This window comes from Vespa mandarinia, chromosome 9 (assembly GCF_050613455.1).
Source record: "Vespa mandarinia isolate Hongniang chromosome 9, ASM5061345v1, whole genome shotgun sequence".
NCBI lineage: Eukaryota > Metazoa > Arthropoda > Insecta > Hymenoptera > Vespidae > Vespa > Vespa mandarinia.
The window spans coordinates 6,442,673-6,468,032 of record NC_140818.1 but is presented as its reverse complement, the minus strand read 5'-3'; the positions used below and the strand labels follow the sequence as shown (position 1 = coordinate 6,468,032).

The window sequence follows — 25,360 nt, the reverse complement described above, 5'->3', positions numbered from 1 at the left end:
TTGCACAACTATACGGTCGAGTTATTAGAAATAACGAACTCGATTCGTAGAAAGAGAGAGATAGATATGGAAAAGGAGAAAGAGAGAGAGAGAGAGAGAGAGAGAGAGAAGAAAAAAAGAAAAACATGATAGAACGTTCAGAAAAAAAGAAAAAAGAAGTTGGTTATGTGTATTCTATCGATCCATCTTTCTCTACATCAGAATGGAAAAAAAGAAAAAGAGACAAAGACAGACAAAGAAAGAGACCGAGAGAGAGAGAGAGAGAGAGAGAGAGAGAGAGAGAGAGAAAGAGTCCGAATAAATGAGATGGAGAAAGAAATAATCGACCCTTCTTAACCGCGGCTTCTAAAACGAACCCTTTTTATAAAGGGATTCCAGCCGACTCGTTCGATCTCGAACGGTAGCTTCTAGATCTCTTTCGATTAACGATTTCGTTTAGACCGTTTAGAAATTTTGTACGATCATTTATCGATTCGATTCCTGTTGAACGAGCGACAAGGTAAAAGGGTTCTAAGAGACATGGAATAAAATCTACAAAAGAGAACTAACTTCGAAGATATCGTATCGTTGAATCTTTATATAGTAGACTATCGTTTGTCCGATCGGTTCTACAAGATATCGATATTGTTTTAGAAACGTTCAGATACTCTATCTGAAGAGAGAAAAATATATAAACAGATAGGTAAGTATAGATAAGTAGAAAGAGAAAAAATGTGTATGTTCTTCTATGTTCTAGCTGTTAGTTAATTAATACATATACGAGCGACATTCGATACAATAAAATCGATTCGAAGGATTTGTGTTCGAGGAATCATTGGAAAACATCTAAAAAGTATCGAATTGCTATCTCTCTTTCTTTCTCTTTCTACTTAAGTGAAACTACTTAGGAGGTCTATTATCGTATCTCGTTCCAGTCGGATCATTGTTTTTATTAGTCGATTTATAAAGCCCTCCTCTTTAGACGGTTCTAACTGCGAACGTTCCTTCGATCGATCGTTCATCGTGAATGCTCGAGCTCCGGTTTTATCGATTCAACGATCTCAAGCTATCGTAATCTTCTGGTAATAGCCATAAAAAAGAATGGAAAAGAATCGATGTGGGCTTTATTTGTGTGCCGAATGATCAGTAAGTTACATATCACTAAAAATTTATCTTCGATATTTTAATATCAGAAAAGTGTTACGATCGTATTGTCGATACTTAAAACAAATTAAAAGATTTAATATTTTCTATTGGCTTCTTTTTTTTTGTTTCTTTGTTTTTTTGTTTTTTTGTTTTTTTGTTTTTTTTTTTTTTAACAATAATCCACCCTCCTCCCTTTTCTTTCCTCTCGATTGATACTTTTCTTCATCTCGCCATCTTATTTTGTAATTATTATGTTACATCAAATAATATATACTTTTATCGTATAATTAACAATAAAAATAATAATATTAATAATATAAGGATCGATAAAAAATTATCATAATTATATATTATATTATATATAATGGAATAGGTAATAATAATAGCACAGATAGATCCTTCGACTTAAAATCGATAGAGACAAAAATAGGAAGTAAATGGATCACCGTTTTGACTTTCACTCTGTTTCAAAGATAACAAAATCACTGTGTCTATTGGAAAAGGTAAAGAATAAAAGTCGAATATTGACAGGATGATCCTGCCGGTCGGCCATTCCCTTTCCCATTCCTTTTTTTTTTTTCACTGGCACTTTTCGCTTTAGAACGCTCCCGGCCACCAGGCTGTGCGTTGCCAGTGATCAAATGGCCGCGTGTGCGTAATGCCGCACGAAACGTCGATGCGTCCGCCCGTTACACACGCTATCGAGTGATATATCGAGCGAATAATAAATTTCGTTTGGCAACACCGGCACTCTCGAACGACGCCTACGTTGTTTCATCGAGGATATTTTTACTATTGCCATCCGGAGTAAAGGCTCTTTTACATTTTGTGGTGTATACAAGTGTCCTACTGTACGTAGAATTTCTGTTGAAAAATATGCCATCTCATGGATTCATATCGTATTATCGAATAAATTCGTTCGTATACATTTAATTCATTAAGAAGTATGATATCGATATTTATTATTATAATAGATTTAAAAGGAACAAAATGCAAAATCATTTGTCTGTAGTATTACAAAATTGTAATTTCTCATAATTATACATATGTATATTATTAATTCACTTTGAGATTTATTATGCTATTGAATATGCGACAGTACAAATGATCTTTTGAAAGTATTTTAGAATCCTAGATTGTTATTAATAATATTTATCGTAACAAGGATATTATTATAGGTCATTTCGAAATTACTCTCGACAAGCTTGTACTTTCGTACGAGAGCACAGAATGATCTAACTAATGAATGTTTTACACAGCTCGATCCTATATTTTTTTTCTCTTGTACATTCCTACTCTCTCTCTCTCTCTCTCTCTGCTCTGTTCTCGCTTCGAAAGTCCGTTCGTAGCAGCAAAGGTTGACGTATGCATCGTTCGCGAATATATGGACGTTGCAGCTAAAGCGTTGCCCTGCTACTACCGGTCGCTGAAATATATTACTCGTGTCGTACATCACTCGTTCCTGTATAACTCTCCTACGTGGATCGACATTTTGCGGAGTACTACGATGCCTATACGGAAGGGCAACCCGTTCGGGAGTGTTCGATACACGATTGTATATACACGAAAAGTATCTAACGATTTTACAAGTTTCTTCTTTTTATTTATATTTCTTTCTGACTTTTAAAAATGACTTAAGAATATTTTTTCAGAGAGAGAGAGAGAGAGAGAGAGAGAAAGAGAAAGAAAGAAAGACAGACAGAGAGAAAGAGAGAGAGAGAGAGAAAGAGAGAGAAAGAGAGAGAAAGAGATGCAGACAGGCTGCGAGTGAGACAGAGACAAAGTAAAGAGTTTATTATTATACATCGTAAAAAATATTCATCCCAATTAAAATGCTTATTAATTAATCTTTCTCAAGTGAATCTAAAGCACAGACACTGTTAATTAAAATTATCGAAGGTTCCCTTCCGATCTTGATACTTTTCTTGAATCCTGTCCAAGCAGGTCTCACCTTTTCTTTTTATTCTTTTCTTTACTCTTCGAACGATCCATCCTGAAAAGTTTCTCGATACAATGAAACGAGAAAGAGAAGTGCTAGCGCGATATAATGATCAACGAAGAAACGACGTTAACGGTGTTAACGGCTGCTGGCACTGGTCACGGATAGAATTTGTTTCGAAATAGACACGAAGGCGAAACGATTCAGGGATAGTCGTCGTAGTTTCGTCGAGTTCAAAACTTACTTTCTTCTTCTTCTTCTTCTTCTTCTTCTTCTTCTTCTTCTTCTTCTTCTTCTTCTTCTTCTTCCCCTTTCTCCTTCTTCCAGAGTTTATATCAGAGTTCTTTTCTGTAAAGAAAAGGATAGATGGGATACAAGTAAAGAATATTTAATTCATACTTAATACTCGTTTATATAGTACGAGTTACATAAGTTGGATAATGATTTCCAATGATAAATTATAAATTATAATTAAATAAAGTAAACTATTAAACTGAAGTTCATTATTAAAACGTAAAAGAAAAATAAAATTGAGAAAGCTTCTTTACGATATATAAAGTAATTTGAATATATTATCTTTTATTTATAAAATACATTCAATCATTCGTCTAACGATTGGCAAACTATATATTTATTATGAATTAACGAACGATTTAAAAAAGAGATTTATAAAAGTCAAGAAATAAAAAGTCAAAGATCTCAAATAACAATTCAACGTTACTATTTGCGTTTGCGAAAATGTTTCGTTACTTTCGGACTCGTAATTAGACTTCGAATAATCACGCTGCCACGTTAATGACAGGTCTATATACGAGTAGTTCTCTTAATTACAACCTGTCGAAATCGCCCTACCTACGTACCTTACTAGTACGCTTTCCTTATGGAAGACACGTTCCAATTTGGAAGTTTATGCAAACGTAATAAGTTTAACGAGCGCTGGTAAGTCTACTACTCGGCGTGACGAGAAGTCAATGATTTCGAAAGACAGGGAGACATGGGATTTCAGAAGATCAAAGACGACGAACCGTCTTTTCCAATTCTTCTTCTTCTTCTTCAAAAAAAAAAAAAAGAAAAAAAAAAAAAAGAAAAAAAAAATGAAAAAAAAAACAAGAAATATTTCACAGTCGATCTATTTCGTGATGTTCGACGTTAGACGAGTCTTCCTTTAATTAATCGTTTCTTTTTTTTCGCACCAATACCAGCAAAAACGTGATATTTCGATTATAGGTTATCGACTACCGATGTCTTCGATATTTTCTTTCTCTCTCTCTCTCTCTCTCTCTCTCCCTCTCGTGTTTCCATAGATATCAAGTAAGAAATATTCATTAAAGTTGTACCTTCTTTCATCTACTCGAAGACTTTACGACATAATGAAGTTTAAACGTGGGTTGAATAACGAATCTAAATGCATTTATATCGTCATTAGCGACTTAAATGTTATATTTCATTTCGATATATACAGAGTGAGTCATAATGTAATTTATTAATGTAATGTTAATATGTAAACAAACGGTTTAGAAGTTTGTTTTTACATCGAAGGTATTGTTGTTATATTAGCTTGGAGAAACATTTACTCAACCTTTTATATTATTTTTCAATATTCACGTGTTTAAATTTAAAAATGAACCTTTAAATATAGTATAGTATATATATATGTATGCATATAAATTATAATATAAATTGTTTAAATTTATTAAATCTATGGAAAAGTTCTTACTGTTTTACGTAGTCATTTCTGACTTTCAATTGATAAATCATTTTATCGGAAAGATATTAAAAAGTTTCGAACAAAATAATAAGTAGTTATTGATATTAATTAAAATTACATTGTTAGTTAAATATTAATGAACGGTATAAAGAAAGAAGATGTATTATTTTCTTTTACTTACCAAATAAAGAGGACTATCGTAGATATCACAAAAAAAAAAAAAAAAAAAGAAAAAAATTTGTCGATCACTTTTTTTTCATATTTTTAATTATTTTCATTGTTGAATTCACTTTTATCGTTGAAAGGAATTGTTTTAGTTTCTTTCTCGATCATAGCCTTTGCTCTTTAATGATCCAAGAAGTTTAGTGAAGCCGATGATACGTACTGGAGAGTAGAGCTTTGCTAGAGAGTAGCAGGGCAACTACCTAATTAAGTACAAGTATGTAAGTATATAAGACATATCTATATATGTATAATACATAGATCGACGCTTCAGGATGCCCTGTAATTCGCATCGTTCATTACGATGCTCGTCTCGTCTCGTCTCGTCTCGTTTCGTCTCGTCTCGTCTCGTCTCGTCTCGTCTCGTCTCGTCTCTCACGACGCTGCTAGGAGGACAACATTGAGAAGGACACAGTGAAAAGGACACAGTGAGAAGGACACAGTGAGAAGGACTCGACGGGACTACGAATCGGGTGACTTTGAAGATAGAAGGAGAAGAGGAAGGGGAAAGAGAGATATATAAAGGGAGATAGAGAGAAAGAGAAAGAGAGAGAGAAAGACAAAGAAAGACAGAAAGAGACACAGAGAGAGAAAGAGAGAAAGAGAGAGAGATGGAGAAAGAGGAAGAGAGTACGGCTTGCCAGAGGGCGTATATTCGTAAGGACGGTGCGAGGAACGCTCGTAATCCTGGAATGGAAGTTCTCGTAGTTACTGGCACTCCGGGTTATCGTGACGCGGCGCCTCGAAGCGGAAGAGATACACGACGAGACAGCGGAAACCTAGGACCTCGAGAGGAATGTCCGACCGAATGATGTCTTACATTATATATAACTATATACGAATGTAAACGGTGTAAGATTAAAATCATTAAATCTTATTATTCCCGAAATTATGCGACAAATTATTATTATTTACATTCTTTTCTTTCTTGTTCCAACGAAAGAATTCTTTCATTATTTTCATATTATTTATATCGTTTGTCGTTTATTTGTAAATTGATAATTTGTTAAATAAAGTGAAACGTTCAAAATAATACCATTTATCTATATTCTTTATGATTAATACAATGTATTCATGTAGACAGTTAGAAACGTTATTCATGGAACACATTGTGGATATTTTAATTCTTATTCCGTGACTAGCCATTTTAACCAGCAACTTAATTGCGTCTTAAATTAAATATTAAAACAAATTAAAAGCTCGTACTTTGTAGGATTCGATAAAACGTTCTTTCACTTTAATCTCGTTAATGGCATTCATTGGTATGAAATAATAGAAATGAAACGTTATAATCTTCGTTTTCCGCAGTGCACGAGGGGTCACACTAATGCGTAATTCAATTTAAAAGTAGTAAGTACGTCAAAGAGACACGTGAGTCACGTGAAAATTACATATTCCTTTGTGAATTAAGATGGGAACAGAGAAATCCCATCGATGTATAATTTCTACCTTTTTTTTTTTTTATCCTTTTTCATTTTTTTTTTCTTTTTCTTTTTCTTTTTCTTTTTCTTACTCTCCGTTGTACTCAACAGGGCAAAAGTCATATAATAAAATTATATAGAGGACGTAAGAAATTTTATATAATGTTTATATCTTGTATGCGTTGAAAATTTTTCAACATTTTGACTTTTACCATGTATCTCTAAATCGTTAGAGATATATACATACGTTTCTGCAAATACGAAGCGCAGAAACATCGATCGTTTGGACGACCGAACGACTCTTTGCAAGGTATTAAAGCGAAACGCGATGTAGTTCGTCTCCGTGTTGTTTCGTTGGCGCGTTGCCGTCACACCGGCAGGCAGACATCCGTTGTCGTTGTCGTTGTCGTTGTCGTTGTCGTTGTCGTTGTCGTTGCTGTTACTCGCGGTATATACACGCGATGTAAACGACAGAGGAAGCAAACGAGAGTGTAATCCGAACATCGGAGGAAGGTGGAACAAGCGAAAACGGTTACGTTTTTGGTGGTGGCCTATAGTGGTGCCCTCGCATTGACATACATGCTCGTCGAGTAGTGTGAGTTATTAAACGTCCAGGTGTTGTTCCGCTAATTACATTCGCGTAATCGCCTAACAAACGTCACGGTAAATACAATTTTTTAATGGAAATTCGCCGAAGCGTCATACTTAGCCAAGCATTTAACAGTAGAATATATCGTAACACGATAGAAATCTGACTTTTATTACATGTTATTACTACGTAGATTGTTATGGCTTTTCTAGTTACCGATTATCGCTAATAAGTTCCTAGATGACTTGTTTGTTTCAACGTTATAGGAGAGCGTATCGCGTACACTTGAAATTTTTACGATCGTTCACGCATTGTTTTCTGCTTGGTAGATACCTTCTATTATTGTTTGGTCTTTTATTTTACGACGCGTATCGCATTTAGAGGATGGAATGGAAATCGTTATGCAACATAGTGATATTATGCAACGATATATTCAGAGGTATTGTACGCGAGTACTTAATGTTCTCGGCTCTTCGGAAGGCGTGCGATCGTGCGAATGGTGGTAAATCGAGGTAGACTCGACGTATACACTTTACGAAATTATTCATGCAAAGTTATACGTCGGTCGATTGAGTTGTTCTCTCCTGATAATCGAGTAACGAGAATACCGAGGAACACGCGATCTGTGTAATAGCTCTCAAATGACCGAACCGATACACTTTCTAAAAACTTTAGATGGAAATATGTACTTTTTTCTTTCAACATTAAAGAATTATCTTGCAAAGTATCGATAAAAATTATTAGAAAAGATAAGGTGTGACAGATTAAATTTAAAAATATTCTAAGATATGCTCGCTTCTTTTTTTAAAAAAGAAACTTTTTTAAGAGGTATCATTGGAAATAATTAAATGGACAATCCCTTTCTAACCAATTATTATAATTTTGATTTATGATCTAAGAGAAACATGTTACAGTGATCTAGTATCGAAACTGGACAGATTACACGCATCGTTGATCACAATTATTTCCCGAGTATAGATCTCTTCCGGCTCTTGTTATTGATCGACGATTTTGAAATATGTCACAAATCGTTCGATCCATTTTCAATCGCGATATCGCGAATGTATTTTCAAACAGTCTCCTGCATTTTCCCATAAGAAAGTAAAAATTAAAAGCAAACATTTGATCCGGAAGTGCATTACATCATGCAATCTATCAGTAAATATATGAAGGAGCATCTATATATATATATATATATATATATATATATATATATATATCTGTGTGTGTATGTATGTATGTATGTATGTATATATGTATGTATGTATGTATATATGTATGAGTAGCAAAAAAGGGAGAAGAAGAGACTGCAAGAAGGAGGAAGAAAGAGAAAGAGAGAGAGAGAGAGAGAGAGAGAGAGAGAGAGAGAGAGAGAGTGAGAAAGGTGAAGACTAATCCGTTTGAAATTAACCTTAAATCATCCGCTCTAGTTGATCTCGTCGATGATTCGTGGTGTTGGTCGGTTAAGAGCAATGGAAGGGTCAGGATAAGAAGGGCTGGAAGAGAAGAAATCTCGTGAAAGGGTCGATCGAATCCAATCAAGAGATCGTAATATCTTTTCCCGATATCTGTCGATGTGAAAGAGGAGAGAATTTAGTGATGGGGAGGTCGCTGCGTACCATTTTTCCCTTCGACCCTAAAGAAGCAAGTAAGTAAGCAACCTTCGAAAGGGGGGTCAAAGATCGAACTTGATCGATTTGTCTCTTCTCTTCGAACGAATTGACTCACTCGCACGAGAAAACCTCTGAGGCAAACCTTAACCCTCGTGGCTACTTCGCACTTTGCTTTCCTAGCGGGATAATGGATGTTTACTTATCAAGGCTACAACGTGTTGGTTCACGAGTTCGAAACGAATGTGTCACCGTTCACGCCTATAATCGATTCTAAGAGAAAGGAAGAAAAGATGGTAGGAAAAAAGGAAGGAAGGAAATCGGTATCGTTTTCTAAAGAAACTTTACGAGCTGTCTTTCTAACATAAGAAAAACGATCATTCACATCCGGCTTGCTTTTATCCTAAGTTGTTTATGTGACTTCTTTTTTTATATACATTACTATGAACAAATACTTAACATTTATATATAGTGAGACGAATTTTTAATTCATTTCATTTCTTTCTTTCTATGTGTGATACATTCTTATATAAAAACTCGATCTTATTATACCGATACTTTCAGAGTATGTAGATAAAAAGAGGAGGAAACTTGCATCTTTAAAACTTTCGTTATGAAAATATCACGATTCATAATAGCAAGAAACACGTAACGAGTAGTAAATAATATGACTCATTCAAAATAAAAAAAAAAAAAAAAAAAAAAAAAGAAAAGGAATAAAAAAAACTTGCTTGCGTATAACAGCCGAGTATAAATTCCAAGAATTTATATAACTTACGTCGTCACCTTATTATTTTCTTTTACATTTATCGACATAGAGATATTTTCGGAAATAAGAGTCGTAAAGATTTCAAACGAAGTCCGTTATAAAGGACAGATTTTTTTCTTATTTTTCCTATCGGACTTTTATTAACTTTAACAGTTAATAATATTATTAATTTATTTTAGTTAACGATATATCATTTATTAACTAACGTAATTTATTAAATAGCCGATCAATTTATACGAAAAATATTTTTCAAAATTCCTGATGTCCATGCGTTTCTTTTAACTGTGATATATAAATAACTAGGAACGATTGAGAATTTTGTATGATAACTTGAACTGAGTGGGATGAAAAAGATGGGCCCTTTGCCTTTCGTCGAGCTTTTATATACCGACGTGGCCAACCGAGAGATTAATATCAAATAATTTCGGAAAGTTTTCGAATAGTAGTCGGTACGCGTCGCATGATTTATTTCATGGCGACCGACAAATCCTTCACGCCGCTCCAATATGGTGCCATATAACTGCCGCATTAAATAATAATATTTACGAGCAGGCGCTCCACGGCAATAAAGATTAAACAATTGAAATAGGTAGACCGCGGATGCCTTTATCTCCTCGTTCAAAAGCCAAACCGTGTGAATCCACTGGTTTTCTCTCTCTCTCTCTCTCTCTCTCCTTCCTTCTCTCTTTCTCTCTTTATTTGGTATACCCGCGCACATGAACGCAACCGATTAATGCAAGCCGCTATATAATCTATAAATCCCACGTGTTTAATGAATTTTTCGTTAATATCACCAATTCGATCTATAAACGGCGCGTGGATCGCGTTTTGTCGTCGAACGCAGATTTAAATTTATAACTTTATCGGTCTTTTGACGTATCGCGAAGCATTAGACAATTCTTTATTGTTTTTACACGCGCGAATTTGTTAGTTACGAGTTGCAGTTAATTCGTAAATATGTAAGATCCAACAAAGTAATTAATATATATAGATAACTAGATGCATTTTATGTACATTCGCATAATGAAATTCTATTTTATTACGTTAGATTAAGATTCGTATAATATACCAAAGCAGCATCTTTGAAACACGTGTAAGCAGAGAGGAGTGGGGGGGGGGGAGAAAAGCGAATGCTGGATATTTGCTATAAAGGCAGAGATTATAGGTCGTTCGAGTTATAACGCGCTTAAAATATTATAGTCGCATACATACACATATACAGTGTTGTTAATTGTAGCACTCGCACGGTTGATATTACTATGCCCACCGACTCGGAAACGACCAAAACAATAAGATCGACCGCAATGCTTGCAGTTTCTACCACATTGAACTTCCCTCGCTATATTTGTTACGAAAGGTACAATTTTGCGTCCGCAAGGATGGTCAGGATGGTCGACATAACTTACAATTAGGTCGAGCATTTCAGTTTCCTTCTTCCGAGTGCTTTTAAGTTATATCCTCATTTCGAGGATTGAAAAAAAAAAAAATTATAGATACTTTTTCTTCAATCTTTTCGAATTCGACTAGAGGGAAGGATCAATGTTACGTAACTGTATGACTTTTAAAATCAATTACGAAGAGAAACGACGTCGAAATAATGATCGGTGCAGTTAAACAGATGATTAAATCAGAATGCGTTGGTTGGCTGTAGTAAAGGGATAATACTGGTCACAGGTGGTCATTGTGTGTCGAAGGTCTGTTAACAAAATCAGGATCGAAAGCAGCTTGAGCCTTTCTCCTCTACCACGTCTACCTCCACTCTTTTACTCCCTTCGTCTATTCGTTCGTTCGTTCATAGTTCGCGTGTTGCACGTTTTATGCGGGTGGTTCGAAACGGCGAATTTGCAGGGCAATTCGGGCACCTCGTCGAACGGTGTTTAATGTTGGTACGTCGATAATAATTTATTATTACGGGTCGGTGCCGCCACTGTGCGTAATCTGGCTCACGTTTTACAATTTGCCGGCCGGCCTTACCCTCGATTGCCACCCTCGATTTCCCACCCTCCGTCACTTCCCTTCGTCGCCATCCTCCTTTACCACCCTCCGGACGTTCTCTATCGATGCCACCTCACTCCACTCTCGGTTTTTCGTTCTCCGGCACAACATGGCGGCTACGTCGTACTATACGCGCGAACCCTTTAATTACGCTTTTATCTGATCTATCGCTTAATGATGTTGCGAGAGCATCGATGCTGGCGATCACGATGTTGCTACATAAACGGTGAGCTTTATCGAAATCAATATGCTCGAATATGGATTCGTGTAAGTGAGTGGATAATTTTTTAAAGAAAGAAATCTTTGAGTACGCATTACGAAAAATCATTTCAATAATTATTTAAAAACGTTCAAGTTAATCTATTCTTCTTGATTATTAAATAAATACATTTAAAAATTTTCTTTCTCATTCGTCTTATATAGTAAAAATTAATGAAAAAAAATTTTTTTTTTTATTATCTCCTTTTTATAATTATTATCTCCTTTTATATAATTACAATTCTCTTATTTATTTAATATTTAATTAAAACACTTTTAACATATTATTTTCATTGCAATTATTACCTTTGCTTTTCAATTTATACTTTTTACTTTTCTTGAAATTATATTAACTGTTTTGTAAGTCGGCTAGGCATTTTTTTTTTTTTTTTTTTATATTAACTTTTTTGTAAGTCAGCCTGGTAGCATTCGAACGCAGTGTTTTATAGGAGAAGTAATGTCGATACTTTTTACGAAACGATACTCATACGAACTTAAAGATCTCAAATACGGTATCGCGAATATTGCAAGATGGAAAAAACGCGCGAGACTGTAAAAAGTTTAGTACGGAATAAGTCTTACGGTTCGCGCTCTAGTGGCGATTCCAGCAGGATCTTCGAAAAGTACGTAAAAATGGAGGAACGATTCCATTTGCTAGAATGAAATACTTCCATTTTATCCACTCTGAGAGCTGAGGTGAATATCGAGTATTTGATTAAGAATAAAAAGAGCAAACATTTTGCAATTGTTAAATTATTGTTAAAAAAAATAATGAAAATCAATGTCCTTCCTTTTTCAGTTTTTCTTTTTATAATCGTATCATACAACATACAATTCATTATAATTTAAAATAATATCGATAAAGCGATTACGAACAAGAAAAGCAAACAAATTCGGATCAATTAATTAATATTTCCTATTAAAAAACGTATCGACGCGTTATTCAAGATATAATCTTGGAAGATCGTGTGAGATATCAGAGAGAAAGAGAGAGAGAGAGAGAGAGAGAGAGAGAGAAAGAAAAAAAGAGAAAACAAGGTTTGACGATGTAACGAGGAAAAGGAAAATAATTACAATTGCCAAGGCCGGGTCGATCGACTCGATTAATGAATCCGATTACTTCCACTCGTTTTTTACAAGCTGAAACTTTACGATAGTTTTAATTCGCAAACATTCGTGAGTACGTTTAAACAAACTCAAGCTCGTAACTCAAACTTGTAAATGTAAAATTATCGAATGTGTACTTTCTGTAACATTCTACGAATAGGGAAGGAAAGAGAAGGAAAAGTTAGGGCGTGGGATGCTTAAGCGTGACGACGTAAACTCTAAAGGCAGGGATTAATTTACTTTAAATTAGTAACGTACGTCGAGTTTCTCGTAAAAAAAGAAAAAATGCTTCAATGTATAAAACCTTCACTCTCGAAACGTGTTATGTTTTTCCTTCTTCTTCTTCTTCTTCTTCTTCTTCTTCTTCTTCTTCTTCTTCTTCTTCTTCTTCTTCTTCTTCTTCTTCCTTTTCGAGGTAAAGGGAAAAAGAGAAAGGGAGAAAGAGATAAAGAGAAACAGAAAGATAGATAGATAGAGAGACAGACAGAGAGAGAGAGAGAGAGAGAGAGAGAGAGAGAGAGAGAGAGAGAGAAAGAGAGATGAAAAACTGAAAAAAAGAAGAAGAGAGAGAATGAAAAATTGTGATTACATGGAAGAAAGTAGTCCGGATTTCATTCTAATAAATTTCATGTGATGTTTGCGATAAAAGCAAATATACATTCATGCACGCGGCGGATAAATTTAGTTAGTTACATTGGCAAAGTTTTTCAATCGATTTAATTCCTCCTACTTTTTTCACGCGTTTTCTTCTTTCCTTCTCTCTCTCTCTCTCTCTCTCTTTCTTTTTCTCTCTTTATCTATCTCTCATTTTTCTCAAGCTCTCCGTCGGTTTTTCTCGGCCTCGAGGAGAAAAAGTAGGACGCCTCTCGACGATTTTAATCTGTAGACTTTCGATTTAATCTCTCGGTCCCTTACCTTCCATTCATTAAACGACTTCCATTGGACATTGAATATGCCGAATCTTCCGTGAAATTACATCAATCCGGTCCCGTTTCGACATAACGATGATTCGATATGCTTTTTTTATACTTTATAATGGCTCTCACTGTTCTTCTTCCACTCGTTTATCGTCTCAGATTCCAACTGCCTTTTCTCGGAAATGGTCGTTTCTTTTCTCGAAACGAGTTCTATCATTGATCGTTTCTATAAGAAATCGTACTTCTAGATAGTTTCGTTTTTTCAATACTAAATGATAAACTCTTCACCATTGTATTATTTCGAGACATATAAGTGTATTCAATCTTTCCAAACGATTGGGAAATCGAAATAACAGATTGATAGTGAAAGCAATTGATATTTTTCAAAACTTATCAATGAAATAATTATCACTGATCTATTTTAAAATCGTATCTTTCTCTTTTCCATTCTCATTTTATGATATTTTTATATTCATATTTATATATATATATATATATTTTTTTTTATATTATATATTTTTATCTAATCTCGAATAATTTCATTAGACGATTCACAAAAATTATCAACAGTAATGGTAACATTTCATTGGATCTTTCGTGAAGAAATGTTTCATTTTTATTTTGTCTTGATAGATGTTTCTCGAAGAAACGAATGATCTTTAGGATCGATACTTCACAATTAGCTTTGAAGGCTTGATAGAACTGTACAAGCTAAGAGTTAATTCTTTCAAGGATATACGTCACGATTTGGAAAAGAAACGCGTTTCTCTCACTAACCCTTTTCACTATTCTCTTGATCCCTATTTTCTCGTCCTATAACGAGGACAAGTCGTTTCTCGTTAAGGGAAAAGCTTCGGGAAGGTGAAGAAGAAGAAAGAGAAAATGGAGGAAAGGATATATCGCGATGATAGGGAAGAAAGAAAGAAAGAAAGAGAGAATAAGAGAAAGGGGTAGAAAATAGAAGGAATCTTCGTCGAAAGGTTCCTCTTGTTTCACCCTTTTCGTACTTTGTTTCCACTTTTCTTGCTTCTTTCTTCTGGCTCTTTCAACCCACGCTTATGTTGATCCAACCGCATTGTCTACTTTGCAAGTATATTGCGGATCTTTCTTTCTTATCTCTCGCGTTGTGAAAATACCATGGTATAAGGGCCGATCATGAGAATATGTCGATGAGTGGTAGAGCCAAGCGGTAAGTGCCTTTCGATCGACTCCTTCTTTTTTTCTTATTCTCGTCTCTTTATCCTGTTCTTCGCTTTGCACCAAAGAAACGAGTTTAACTAAGAAGAAACACCTGCTCGGGTACGCCGAGAATCCTTTAACGAGAACGATTTTGTTGATTGAAATCTAATGGTCTTCTCCGAAGACTATTATCTTTGAAAGAAAAAGTTTGAACGTTTGTTTGAAGGAAATTGTTAATTTACATCCGTGAATGTCTGATAATATATCTAATAAACATATATATATATATATATACATATATATTTTACTAAATACAAATTATTAGATCAAAAAACATACGAGTATTCAAACTTAATTTGCAATAAAAGTGATCCTTCTTTTAGAACTTGCAAACAACTTTCGATTTTTAAAAAAAATTTTTAATTAAAAAAATTAAAAATATAAAAAGCAAAAAGAGAAAAGAAAAAATATATATAAGGAAAGGGCAAATTAAATCGGATTAAAAAATTTTCAAATGATAATTTTATCAATATAATGAAGGAAGAAGATTTCTTCTTTACTTTTTGTAACTTCTCACGAGATTTTTGGTGGTTACGATGACTCTTCTAGATATTCGTAGCACGCCCTGTTCTCCATTATCGTTGCAAGAACACGTTTTTTCGGACCGACCATCGCCGGCATCTTGTACCTTTCACGCCTCCTTCTGGCCCATCGCCTGGCCCACCTATTTCTTGAAGCTTGTGAATATTTCAAACGTTACCGCTAAGCGATAACGATCGATGTGACATTTCGAAGACAGAATAAGTATAAAGAAGAAGATAGAGAGATAGATAGAGAGAGAGAGAGAGAGAGAGAGAGAGAAGCGTCTCTTATTCGCATCGTCAAATATTCTTTGATAGTTACGCACGCATGATTTCAATGAAGCACCGTCTTTCAACGAAACGCTTTGGAATCGATCATCGAAAATTTCCGCTTTCGTTTATCCTGATAACAGAAGCGTAAGAAAACGTGGGAGAAATTTTATCGGACGATGAACGTGACAAGAGTAAGACGAAAGATATCATATTCTATCGTAATTTTTTTTTCTTTTTTTTCTTTTTTTTTTTTTTTTTTTTAATACATATCCTCTCGATAAATAAAGATATTAAGAAATTAATAATGTGTTAAGACGTGTCTGAGAGAAACAATGCGACAAATTAGCGGTTTAAAGAATTTCGTTTTGAGGACGAATTAAATTGCAAGTAGTTACGCTAATGGTGCCACTTTCAAGGTCCGACATGAAAAATAGCTTGGTTTTCTTGGCATTGGACAAGCAAAGAATGTAGAAATTTCCTCTGTTATAGCAATTCTACGAAATTCTTTGCGATCTTTCGATTCTTTTGTCGAGGACGTATCTCACCAAAGAAGAATACGAAGAAGAATAAGAAGAAAGCGAAAGAGAGAAAGAGAGAAAGAGAGAAAGAGAGAAAGAGAGAAAGAGAGAAAGAGAGAAATAGAGAGAGAGAGAGAGAGAGAGAAAGAGAGAGATAAGAAAATCTTGCGGTTCCCGGACAAGAGCCCATACCTCGTGAGACCGTAATCGTAATAACTATTCTCCTTCTGTGCTCCACCAGGAACGCCATCCACTCCGCGTAAACACCGACATAAATTTCAGTACCAGTAACCCCCACTTTCCACCCCATCAACCAGCTAACATCGCCGACGGTGCAACCCTCTTTTCTTCTTCCTCTTCTTCTTCTTCTTCTTCTCCTCCTTCTTCTCCTCCTCCTTCTCCTTTTCCTCTTCCTTCTTTTTTCTCTTCTTCTTCCTCACCTCCCTTAGCTCCTAGCCATTCTGTAGCACAGTTAACTGTTACGGACCATCTACCGTTTCTCACCCTCCACTTACAAAGTCGTTCGTTTTTCTCTTCCGAGTGAAACAAACGAAGGAACGAATCGCTGAAATGCTTTTTCCATTTTCTCCCTTCGATTTTCACTCATAACAACGACAATAGTGGAAAATAGTTTGCCGTAACATGCGATCTATGATTGATTAATGATTCGTTTATGATCGAAAGGTCTCTCTCTCTCTCTCTCCCTCTCTCTCTCGCTCTCTCTCTTTTTTCTGTGACATATGTGTATGTTAGTAAGAAAGAGAAAAAAAGAGAGAGGAGATATTTGTGAAGAGTTACTTTCACAGACGAAGAGAGAGAGAGGGAGAAAGAGAGAGAGAGAGAGAGAGGGGGGAGAGAGAGAGAGAAAGAAAGATTTCACCAAGCACTCGCTTCTTCATTCATTTTCCATCGGGGAAAAAAGGGAAGACCGATTCAGTCGAGCTTGGAATCCTTCGATTCCAATGAGAAAAGGCTAACCATTACTCACGACGGCCATTACTTATTACGACAAAAGTCCACGGATACGCGCGTAAATACGTCAGAAAAAGGTTCCTCTATGGTTCTTTTTCAAAAAGGATAGAAACGAGGATTTCTATCCTGTATGAATGAATGAATCATCGATGATGTTTAATGGAAATACTTTTCACGTTGATGCTGGTTAATTATGGCCAAATAAAAGGAAAAGAAAGAAAAAAAAAAAGAAAGAAAAAAGAAAAAGAATAAGAAAAAAAAAAAGGAAAAGAAAATTTATAAACGAATGTGTGCCGGATTCATTAACGAATTCTACACGTTTAAAAAAAGGAATCATACGGTCGTATTTAAAATGAGAAACAAATGAGACAAGGAAAATGTAATATATGTAAGTACGTACGTATATACGCCAGACGTATGTGTATAAATTAAGACTGTATTAGAAAACGTGTAAAAAGGCAAGAGATGTATGCAGAATGGTAGACGTTGAAGAAGGAAAGAAGATTCGAAAAGAGGAGTGAGTTGAAACAGGGCGCCTGGGAGGCTTCATGGTGTATACGGAGCTGAGAACAAACCGGAAAGCCAATTACATTGCATCCAACGTGTGCTTCGGATTAACAGCCTGGGTGTTCGACGATGTATCATGATGTATGATGTGGTGTCGGGTTCCAATCCGTCGGGCATGTATGAAAGCAGGTTCTGTGCTCGATGTAAAATATCGTCGAACTAGCACGTGGTCCAGACTCAAGCGAGAATTTCAACCACGAGATCGAAGATCCCATGGATAGTAATCGTGATCGTCGGTTTAAGTTTCGGCTCCTCTCTTGCTTCGATCCCTTTACCCTTTTCGTTCTTTATCGTAAAATCGATGACTCGAGAATCGATTGCATTTGTTCATAACTTTATCGGTCTTCGTATCTATTGATAGGTTTCTTCATCGATCAACGATAAAACATTATGCTATTTCATTATAGATCAATTTTGTAGGATCAAAAAGGCCGAATAAGAGATTAAGGTTTTCTTAAGAGAATAGTATATCTCGACGAGTAATATTTATTAATATCAAGTATAGGAGAAAAACACAGCGTAGAAAGATTTGATAGAAGGGAACTCTCTGCATTATAACGAGATTTCAACCGCAATTATCCTATTTGATATTCAGCCTCCGAACGCGTAGATATCCACCGATTTTGATTTACGTTTAGAGATCATCGATGAGCCGTAGACTGTACGGCGAGCTAAGGGATAAGAGAATAACGATATACGAAACTAAAGCCCCGAACCCAAAGCGGATTTAGGAAAGGTACCTCCGGAGATACCTACTCGATGAGGATTAGGAAGTGATTTGCAGTCGATTCCCGATAGCGATGGAAACACGAAAGCCAGAATTTATCGCGATCGGAGGTAGTTCTCGAGAGTCATGAAGCTTCGAGGGTCGTTATCTCGCGCATGCACTTGCTACGCACGAACCATCAGTTTTCGTCGACGGCTTAAGTACGTGTCCTCCGTTCGGCTCGTGCATCGGTTATGTGCATCGTTGTACTTGCGTACGAGCCAAGAATTCAGGCCGTTGTCAGTTTATACATAAATATACCTGATACATTTGGGACATTATCTTTTATCAATTATTTTTCCTCGAATATCGTTTAGACGTAATGTACGTTTATTGTTAGATATAATTATCCTTTGAGATTAAAGATAATTTGATAAACCTCAGAAAAAAGAAAAAGCACAAATTATTTATTAACAGAGTACAAACGAATCTTTCGTTCCTTTAAATTTTTCAATGTAATTCATTAATGAATTTTTTACGAACAACCGATCTCAATAGAAGCAAGTAAACTATTAATTTGTAATTCGACGTAATGGCTGTTGCGTATTTATCATGGGCAAACATTTCTAACAAGTTTAATGAGATGAATCGATCGTTAGATCTGGAATAATAAAATTTGTTGAGCCGTACATCGAGTGGATAAGCGTAAGGGGAAACTTTAATAAACCCTGCAATCGGTCGCTCTTTTATGCGTCGAATCGATAATGCGCATCAATAATTAGAATGCTCAATGTTCCGTACTGATAAACCGAACGTGCAAGATAGACGTGGAAATGTTAATTAATAAAGCATAGTCAGAATGTATTTAACGTTCGCGTATTACACGTTGACAATGCCAATTGAGAAATGAAAAAAGGTAGATAATGAAAAATGTTTTTATTATATTTTTCAATTCGTGCCAATTGTATATTTGGAAAATACTCTTTGGATTCCAGGAATAGTTAGTAAACTCTGAAGAACCTTCAAAATGGAACAGAGGTCAATGTTTATATTTTCACACGCGTCTCTCCATATAACAGGAAACTAACATATCGAAAATATAAGAGACGAGGAGAGAGAGAGAGTGGAAAAGTGAGAGAGGAAGAGAAAGAAAGAGAGGGATAGAGAGACAAAGGGAGAAAGAGAAGGAGAGAGAGAGAGAGAGAGAGAGAGAGAAAGAGAGAGAGAGCGAAGGATGAGTTCTTTTAAGTGAGGTACATAGATAACGAAGTAAGACAGTACTTGGAAGCATTTCGTTCCTGGTGAGTGCAAGTGCATGCACGGTGTTTGCACGGTACCTGCACCGCAACGATTATGGCGACTCATTAGCCATGTTGTTAAATCATAGTAATCCTCTGAAAGAATAATAAAGAGAGAGTAAGAAAATGAAAGAGATAGAGAGAGAAAGTGAGAAAGAGAAAAGGACATTTCATTGGAGATATATGGTAAAAAGAAACGACGTGCAGATGGAGTGCGAGTGAGAGAAAGAGAGAGAGAGAGAGAGAGAGAGAGAGAGACAAAGAGGGAGAAATAGAAATAAAGAAAGAAAGAGATAGGGAGAAATAGAAAAAATAGATACAGCTAAGTATAAATACATAAAATCGAGACTAGTTATTAACATAAATCTACTAGTTATGTTAATAACATAGTTTATTAACATAACTAGTAGACTTTCGAAAGGCGAGTAAAAAATGTTATATTTGGCTCGGGGTTCTATATCTAACTGTAGATCTTGGTTTTATATATATATATATATATATATATATATATATATATTTATATACATGGCAATAAAGTAAAACATATAAATAAAAAGGAAGAATAAATGAATAATAATGTTATTACATATATTGAATTAAAAATGATAATAGAGAAATTATAGAATAATAATAAAATAAAAATAGCACTAGATGAATAGATAGTATAGGTAAATATAAATTAATAAAAATTTATGTTTTATTTTTTATATTTTATAAAGAAAGAGTGAGAGAGAGAGAAAGAGAGAGAGAGAGAAAGAGAGAGGAAGAAAAAGATAGAGGATCTATCTCGGTCCAGTAGAGAGAAATTCCCGACTCACCGATAGAGAAAGAAAGAGATTGAGGGTGGTGTAATAGGCAAGAAGAGGATAGTAAAGCGAGCGTGCCCGAACGTAGCCGACTAAATACGAATGTTGCCGAAGAGACTCGCGACAGTCATTCGCGCTACTCAATGGTTTCAGTACCGAGCCGCTGCGGGTCAGGACTCGATGTGGTTCCGTTATAAGAGAGCTGTGTTTACGCGTTTTTTATTTCGAGCCGGCACACCGCGTTTCAATAAAGTCCTGTCATGAGTGAAAATCATCGAGAATAGTATTTACATTGGAAAACAAACGAAACTCATAAATTGTTTCCTTTATCGAGCTCATAATTTTTTATTATAGTAATTATCGTTTTCGATCGATCGATTGACGTCTACTTTCGATATAAATCGATCGTAACGCATGCTCGCGAATGCCGACGGTAAACGTACGCGGTACGGAATCCGCTGATAGAAGACTAAAAATGGACGGGCTATGTCGTTTTGTCGACCCAGTGACATTCCCGGCGGATTTTTTTATTTTTAGATAAGCTGACATTAGATAAGATTTTTCTTTTATTTTTCTTTAGTTTTTCCTTTCTTTTATTTTCTTTCATTTTTTACTTTATCACTCTCTAAGGACATTTCTATAAATTAACGAAAACGAATAACGATAATCCTACGTGTACGCACGTGACACCGCTCTCACGGTGATAGTTTTATCAAGACCCGTGAAATCGAATCGAAAAATCGATTTATACCGAAAGGATATCCAGAGTTTTCGATTTGAACTTATCTTCAGAGCTTTCCAAGGATTGTCTTGTGAATTTATGAGTGTTAAAAATCGGCTTCATTGATTCGAGTGCGAGGATCTATCATTTCTACTCGATAATTATTAGTTATTCTTGTGACCGAGTCTAAAGGTTCTTTGATAATAACACGAGGATGCTTTTATCATTGGTTTAACCTAAACGTAGAAGATATTACGTAAAATTTGGAAATATTTTACTTCAGAAAGAAGAAAATACTAATCGAACGCATTATTTCAAACAATAATTCATCAGCACTGCCAACGGAACAGAAAAATTTTATCAAGTTTTCATACTGCCATCATCGAGCGTATTGTCTCGAATTTTCTACCATTAATTTATACACGCACACACACATATACACACATACACACACAAAAACATATATATATATGAATATATATATATATATGCGAATTTTTCCGGTAGCACATGAAGTTAGAAAGAGGATTATACAATTTTTTGAAATTCGACTTGAAGTTTTGTCAAAAAGTGTTAAAGGATCAAAGTTTTATCATTATCTTTTAAAAGAATATTTCCTTTATCGAGAATCCTTTTGGGATTCAATCCCTCTGGAAGGGTCGAAAAGAAGGAAAACGAGAGAAAAAGTAGAAGAGATTATAAGAAGAAAGTGAGAATGTCCAGAACGCAATGCTGCGACGGCAGCGAACGTGTTGCTGGACGAATGAACGAAGGAGGGAAGAGAGAAAACGAAAGGAAGGTTCGTGGTTGCAATTAGTAATGCCATTTCAAAACTGTCCCATGTTTATGGAATACTAGCACTCAGGAAGCATAAGAAGAGTATAGACAAGGAAGAGTAGACAAGGAAGATAGAAAAAACTAAAGGAAACGTGTTTTTTTTTTGTTATTTTGTGAATTCTGAACGAGAGAAAAAGAAAAAGAAGGAAGGAGGTATAGAGAAAAAGAGAGAAAGAGAGAGAGAGAGAGCAAAAACGAGAGAGAGAGAGAGAGAGAGAGAGAGAGAGAGAGAGAGAGAGAAAGAAGAAGAGAAGAGTGAAAGAGGGAATAAGAAGAGAAAAGAGAAAAAAATGTGGTGGAGGTGCCGGTGGAACTTTGCTAGCATCGCATCGACGATGCAATCCGCGACGAATGGTAGCAGCACTACAACCACGACCACAGTTTTGTTGGTCCTGGGAGTGGCCTCGGTCTACTCGCAGGTCGACGTATCTGATCTGGATAAGCCCGGTAAGTTGTGAGCCTAGTTATCAGAGTGGTATTTATGCGACACCCTATTTGCTTTTATTGCCGGACACCAAATTCTAAACCCCTAGTGAACTTTACCTATTCCAATCGAATTTTTTTTTTCTTTCTTTCTTTCTTTTTTCTTTTTTTTCCTTTTTTTTTTTTCGTTGGTAGCCTTAAGCTTTCTATTATTAGTATTGATTTTTTCTTCTTTTTTTTTTTTTTTTTTTTTATATGTTATTTCATCGATAACACAGAAATACAGTGAATTTTCATAAAGGGTTTGTCGCACGATTTAGTACGTTATCGATGATATTTATTTTACAAGTAATATTGTTGGTTTAAAAAAAAAAAAAAAAAAAAAAAAAAGGAATATTCCCTTAAGATCAGAAAATGAGCTCTCACGTATGGATATATACGTCTATATATATATATATATATCACGAACGGGAATATTTTCCATTTCTATATCATGTCGCTTTCGAGACTCGCGTAAACAGCAAACATTACGCGGAATATTGATTTTGATATGGTTAACGCTTTTACGACGTAATTAGTCGTCCTTTATTTACATAAATGAGTCGTCTAATTTCGTCGGTATATGTGGCTTTTACTTCCTTCTATCTATCAATTATGATTACTCTTATTTATTTTGTTTCATTCGTTATGCTTCACGTTAATTTCGTCGTTTTTCAATGATCTATGAAAATATATTATCCAGTTAGATTTAATTGATGAAAGATATAAAAAAATTTGTTTGTATGAATATTCATCATACATTAGATAGATTTATAGAAAGGAAGAGTGAGAGAGAGAGAGAGAGAGAGAGGGACGAGTTAGGAGACATATGGTACACTTAGAACGAGATAGAACGAATATTTGAAATTCAATTTATTCGCATTATCAGTATATATATTTATATACTCATAAATTTGTATGTGTGTGTTTGTATGCATGTATCAACTAAGTAATTAATATAAGCATTTTGAATAATGACAAATAATATCAATCACTATAATTAATATCAGCGATAAGATTTTGTCTTTTTATAGTTTTCTCTAATATATTTATTATACTGTCCAATTTTGTTTGTCATTATTCATAATGTCTGTATTAATTACTTAGTTCTTTACATTCATATGTATATATATATATACGAACACACATGTAGGTATATAGATATGTAATATAATATAAATATTAATAAGGAATAGTAATATTATCTGTACGGACAAATAAATTTCTGATTAGCTGGCAATGTATTAATTATCGCAAAAACTTTATTCCCTTTGGATTTTAATTGTTATTTTTATTTAGACGAAAGAATGCAAATATTTATTAAAACGATGTGTGAAGGAGTCGCGTGTTTTTAATTGCCCGGCACATAGGGGCGGAATCTTTAGTTAATTGAAAATTTGATAAAGAAGTTACGGTTTAGGTTCTCGTTTTATCAGCAAGCCAACCAACCAAATTAGTAGGCTTGACGAGCGGCGAAGAACAAAGAATAATGGCTTGAAACGATCAAAATATCAAGGATTTTTTTCAGTCTCTGAAACCCAAAGCTAAATTAATTTCGTGACTCCTCCTTTAACGAAGAACGAAACGATCGAAATAACATTAACTACTCGTAAATTTTGATATTCACAGGATTGTCATTATCCTTGTGTCGATCTGTGAAATTAATTACCTCTTACGTGGCTTTTACGTAAGAATAACTATCAACGGGATTCCATTATTTTAACTTCCTCATAGAATACTTGATGGCATAAGAAAATTATAGAGTTAAAAACAATATCTTATTATACCAATCGTTTGTTCTTTTTTTTTTTTTATTTTTTCTTTTTGAATTTTTTGAATCTCTCGCGAACAAAATTATTATGTAGCATGTCATTACAAATCATTTTAATTCTCTTATAATTAACTTAACTTCGTTTAATAGAACGAGTTTTTGAAAGAAAATAAATGAACGATAGAAATGGCTCGTGCTACCTCTCGTTTATTTCCTCGAGTGGGCATAATAAAGTAGCACTTTCGAGAATGCTAATGATACTTACTAGCACATATCGTATAAGTTTTTTTTCTTTTTTTTTTCTTTTCTACGTAAATAACTAATATAACCTAAAGTGTGTTCCATTCGCGAACGACTAAATTAAAGAGGCCGATCGATTCTAACGGAGACACGTAAAAGCATGGGCTCTAAAGGGGGACAGAATGACGACCAAACTAGTTTAATTAAACCTCGGCGCTAAACCCACTTGAATTTATCGTCGTACAATAAAAAAGATATGTCTTATTGGTAGAAAGTTAGGGACAAAATGTGTGGTTGAAAAATTCGATCGCCAAAGATTTATTTTTCGGATTATATCTTGTTCAGATTATATCTTAATCATTAACAATTAATTTATATTAAAAAATATTTCTATTAAATTACATTTAATTGATTATAAAATTATGAAAATCTCATATATATATATATACGATCGTATAATTTCACTCGTAATATAAGCTTTTTTGATATTCTTAATTCAGCGATTTATATTAACTTTGATAAACATATACTAATTAGCTATACCATCTTTGCAAGCTCATGGAAAATGATAATACGCAAAAATTCACAAGAATTAATAAGACTATATTGGAAAAATTGAAAAGTTAAATGAATTTTCGGGAGGTGGGGGTGGAGAAAGGGGGAGGGAGACTCAATCGATTGATACATATACGTACGTACGCACACACTTATTCAGATACATATATATACCCGTTCGCAAACATTTTCCGTGGCAAATTAATACGCTCAT

General features: G+C 34.8%; 1 protein-coding gene across 3 annotated transcripts in view; it reads left to right on the top strand.

The window, feature by feature from the left end:
* Positions 1-6,990: 6,990 nt before the first annotated feature.
* Positions 6,991-25,360, top strand: part of LOC118443274 (neural cell adhesion molecule 1-B) — a 112,044-nt gene continuing 93,674 nt past the window's right edge. For 2 of the 3 annotated variants that reach the window (XM_035870009.2, XM_035870003.2), the window contains exon 1: positions 20,729-22,565. In XM_035870009.2, the coding sequence (XP_035725902.1) occupies positions 22,409-22,565 (157 nt within the window). In that variant the 5' untranslated portion in view covers positions 20,729-22,408. Of the gene's footprint in view, positions 7,079-20,728; positions 22,566-25,360 lie in introns of those variants that run through there. The other variant, XM_035870008.2, reaches the window with a different exon arrangement.